The 4,725-nt window shown below is 66.5% G+C and overlaps 1 protein-coding gene across 1 annotated transcript; it reads right to left on the bottom strand.

The window, feature by feature from the left end:
* On the bottom strand, positions 1–1,410 carry LOC125352438 (proline-rich protein 2-like). Its single transcript, XM_048347528.1, has one exon. It carries the CDS (start codon positions 1,408–1,410, stop codon positions 1–3), a length of 1,410 nt encoding a protein of 469 aa, XP_048203485.1.
* Between the last annotated feature and the right edge of the window lie 3,315 nt (positions 1,411–4,725).

Raw genomic sequence — 4,725 nt, forward strand, 5'->3', positions numbered from 1 at the left:
TCAGTGGTGGGAGGAGCCTGGGCCCCGCGTGGCTGCCATTGGGCTCTCGGGGGTGGGAGGAGCGCGGCCCCGCGTGGCTGCCATTGGGCTCTCGGGGGTGGGAGGAGCCTGGGCCCCGTGTGGCTGCCATTGGGCTCTCGGGGGTGGGAGGAGCCTGGGCCCCGCGTGGCTGCCATTGGGCTCTCGGGGGTGGGAGGAGCCTGGGCCCCGCGTGGCTGCCATTGGGCTCTCGGGGGTGGGAGGAGCCTGGGCCCCGCGTGGCTGCCATTGAGCTCTCAGTGGTGGGAGGAGCCTGGGCCCCGAGTGGCGCTGCCATTGGGCTCTCGGTGGTGGGAGGGGCGCGGCCCCGCGTGGCTGCCATTGGGCTCTCGGTGGTGGGAGGAGCCTGGGCCCCGCGTGGCTGCCATTGGGCTCTCGGGGGTGGGAGGAGCCTGGGCCCCGCGTGGCGCTGCCATTGGGCTCTCGGGGGTGGGAGGGGCGCGGGCCCGCGTGGCTGCCATTGGGCTCTCGGGGGTGGGCGGGGCGCGGCCCCGCGTGGCGCTGCCATTGGGCTCTCGGGGGTGGGAGGAGCCTGGGCCCCGCGTGGCTGCCATTGGGCTCTCGGGGGTGGGAGGAGCCTGGGCCCCGCGTGGCTGCCATTGGGCTCTCGGGGGTGGGAGGAGCCTGGGCCCCGCGTGGCGCTGCCATTGGGCTCTCGGGGGTGGGAGGAGCCTGGGCCCCGCGTGGCTGCCATTGGGCTCTCGGGGGTGGGAGGGGCGCGGGCCCGCGTGGCTGCCCGGCCGGTGGGCGGCTGTGGTCACCCTGCGGGCCTCGGGGAGCCGGGGTGTCAGGGCTGTGGTCGCCCTGCGGGCCTCGGGGAGCCGGGGTGTCAGGGCTGTGGTCGCCCTGCGGGCCTCGGGGAGCCGGGGTGTCAGGGCTGTGGTCGCCCTGCGGGCCTCGGGGAGCCGGGGTGTCAGGGCTGTGGTCGCCCTGCGGGCCTCGGGGAGCCGGGGTGTCAGGGCGCGCGCTGCCGCACGGGCCTCGGCGCGGTCGGGCCTGGTGGGAGCCGACGCGTCCCGGCCGTAGCCTCACCGCGTGCGGCGCCCGCGCTCGCCGGCTCGTGGAACTCTCTCGTGGGGACAGATGACACCCAGGGCCGTGGGCGTCCGGCACGGGCCGCACCCCAGCCCCACGCGGGACGCCGGGCCTCTGAGTCCCGCCCCGAGCGGCGGGGCTGGACGCGCTCCCGGGGCGCTGGGAAGGGACGGGGCGCTGGGAAGGGACGGTGCGCCTCCGCGGCTGCAGGGAGGCCGTCTTCCCCCGCTCGCGTCCGGGCTGGGCTTCCGCGGAGGTTCTGCGGCCCCCTCCCCCTCCTCCTCCTCGGGCGCCCACTCCTCCCGGGACCCTGAGCTCGCCTAGTCCTTCAACCATGTTGTAAAATAGGAAATAGGCCCGGGGGGCAGAGGGAACACACGCGGAGGGCGTGGGCTCAGGCCTCGGGCGGGGGGGCGGCGTGCTTGTGGCCTTTGCACGGTGGGTGTGAGTTCACACCCGAGGCTTTCCGGGCAGACCGCATGCGGATGACATCTGTGAGTCCCGGGAGCCCGGGACAGCAGTGAAGTAGCAATCGTATGGACACCACGTGTGTGTCAGTAGCCTCGACTGGATAATCACCCGAATCCAGTCCCTGCAACAGCACGAGACGTCTGGACCGAATCTGCGAGCCACCCGATGGGGAAAGCCGCGCCGTCCTCTGGCAGAGCAGGGGACCGGGAAACGTAAACCTGAAGGCTTTTCCCACGACCAGCACAGCGCCCTGGTGTCCCGTGGACGGGATCCGCAGTGTGCAGTGTGCCCTGGTGTCCCGTGGTCGGGGTCCGGCAGTGTGCAGTGTGCCCTGGTGTGACGTGGTCGGGTCCGGCAGTGTGCAGTGTGCCCTGGTGTGACGTGGTCGGGTCCGGCAGTGTGCAGTGTGCCCTGGTGTGGCGTGGACGGGATCCGCAGTGCGCAGTGTGGCCCTGGTGTCACGTGGACGGGATCCGCAGTGCGCAGTGTGCCCTGGTGAGACGTGGACGGGATCCGCAGTGTGGCCCTGGTGAGACGTGGACGGGATCCGCAGTGTGCAGTGTGGCCCTGGTGAGACGTGGACGGGATCCGCAGTGCGCAGTGTGCCCTGGTGTGACGTGGACGGGATCCGCAGTGTGCAGTGTGCCCTGGTGTGACGTGGACGGGATCCGCAGTGCGCAGTGTGCCCTGGTGTGACGTGGTCGGGTCCGGCAGTGTGCAGTGTGCCCTGGTGTGACGTGGTCGGGTCCGGCAGTGTGCAGTGTGCCCTGGTGTGGCGTGGACGGGATCCGCAGTGCGCAGTGTGGCCCTGGTGTCACGTGGTCGGGTCCGGCAGTGTGCAGTGTGCCCTGGTGTGACATGGACGGGGTCCGGCAGTGTTCCCTGGTGTCACGTGGACGGCGTCCGGCAGTGTGCAGTGTGCCCTGGTGTGACGTGGATGGGATGTGGCAGTGTGCCCTGGTGTCACGTGGACGGGGTCCGGCAGTGTGCCCTGGTGTCCCGTGGACGGGGTCCGGCAGTGTGCCCTGGTGTCACGTGGTCGGGGTCCGGCAGTGTGCCCTGGTGTCCCGTGGACGGGGTCCGGCAGTGTGCCCTGGTGTCCCGTGGACGGGATCCAGCAGTGTGCCCTGGTGTCACGTGGACGGGGTCCGGCAGTGTGGCCCTGGTGTCCCGTGGACGGGGTCCGCAGTGTGCCCTGGTGTCCCGTGGACGGGATCCAGCAGTGTGGCCCTGGTGTCACGTGGACGGGGTCTGGCAGTGTGGCCGCAGCCCCCTTCCCGCAGAGGCGCAGGAGGGCACCATGGAGCCCCGTGGGCGTGGGTGCGTGGAGGGGGCGGGGGAGGGGAGCACGCTCGGCGCGCAGTCCGTGGGGCTCTGGCCTCCGTGTGTGAGTCCACGGAACACTGTGCCTCAAACCATCCACTGCCCTCTGTGTTGGCCCAGGGCCGCGTGTCACGGGCCTTCTGATTGTGCGGGGTCACCCTGCGGTCCTAAGGGGGGAAACAAAGTCTCATTTTAAGCGTCTTAGCTTTATATCTAAATGTAAAGTAAGGTCGAGGGAGGCTGCAGAGAAGTGTTAGAAAGGTTGTTTGCTCTCCCGGGGGGGGGGGGCCTCCTCCACGGAGCCCCAGGGGTGACGGTGGGATTCCCGTGCCCTCACGGCAGGCCGTGGTCGGTCCTCGGTTCGTTTTCCTGGTAGGCCGTGGGTGCATGCCACGGCTAGCGTTTTGATGATTTTGCCATTCATTGGCAACGCGTCAGTGGAAGTGGCTTCACGTGTTCTCCAGCGTCACTAGTGAAGTGTCGAGGGCGTGATCTTTCGCAGCATGCCTTTGTAGATTGCCAACGTATGTGATTTATATTCTAGAGAAGGGGCATGAAGAGGATATAATCTAGGTCGTGATTTAAAATTCATCTACAAAATATGGAGAAAGAAGGAACAGGAAGGTGTTCCATCGTAGGTAAAATTGTGGATAATCCAGCAGGTAGCAAACATGACTACTCAGAGCTCTGGATACGTACTTTAATAATTCACTTTCAGCATGTATTCTTAACCTTACATTTACATAATTTCCTCCATTAATCAAGCTCTTACCACTTTTCAAGACAGTTTCATATTCTGTATCCTATTTCATCCTCACAGAAACACTTTCAGAGACTGGGAAAAGACTGTGGGTCTCAAGTTTTGGTGTTCATATAATCACTAGCATTAAGAGTCCTAACTCCGTGACCACCATTCCTGTGCATCTCAGTGCTTTTGATGTCTTCCATCGCACGTGCGTGCCACGTAGAGACAGTGCAGGGCTGTTTTCTCGTTCCCACGTCCCTATCGTGTTGTCAGTGCGAGGACTCGAGAACGGGCGAGATGAAGCTTCTTCCCTCTAGAGTGGAGGTGTACCGCGTGTGTCGGCTCCAGCAGAGGCCAGTCAGCCCTCGTACTCGCGTGCAGAGGTATCGCTGAGATCCTTTGGGGAAGGAGGAAGGGGCGGGCGGCCCCGACTGTGCTCATGAGAAGCCTCTTTAGTGGATCGACATTTGAGCAGAAACACCACAGAAACACAGCGCGCGTCCGTTCTGAGCCGAGGAGCCCCCCAGAGGCGGGGGGCAGCGTGTGCCGGGACCCCCAGACAGGCGTCTTCAAGGACGGCGCGCAGGCCCGTGGGGCCCGTGACCCCTGTCGCTCGGGGCTTCCCGGGGCCTGGCTGGTTGGCATCGCAGGGCCCGCGGGAGCCAGCGCGCACGAGGGGCCGGGGCCGGGGCCACGCCGGGGTGGCCGAGACCTCCCACAGCAACGCCGCGGAGCCAAGGCGCTGGGGACGCTCGCGGGCCAGGGCAGACACGGGGGAGAACTGCGGGGACGCACGGGCTGAGGCTGGATCGGAGACGTCCGTGGGTGCACCGTCCTCATTCCCGCCCCCCGTTCACTTCCCGTCCTCCACTTCCCGTCCTCCACTTCCCGCCCCCCGTTCACTTCCCGTCCTCCACTTCCCATCCTCTACTTCCCATCCTCCATTCACTTCCCGTCCCCCACTTCCTGCCCTCCATTCACTTCCCATCCCCCACTTCCCACCCTCCATTCACTTCCCATCCCCCACTTCCCACCCTCCATTCACTTCCCGTCCCCCCTTCCTGCCCTCCATTCACATCCTGTCCCCCCCTTCCTGCCCTCCATTCACTTCC

This window comes from Perognathus longimembris, chromosome 6, assembly GCF_023159225.1.
Source record: "Perognathus longimembris pacificus isolate PPM17 chromosome 6, ASM2315922v1, whole genome shotgun sequence".
Taxonomy (NCBI): Eukaryota; Metazoa; Chordata; class Mammalia; order Rodentia; family Heteromyidae; genus Perognathus; species Perognathus longimembris.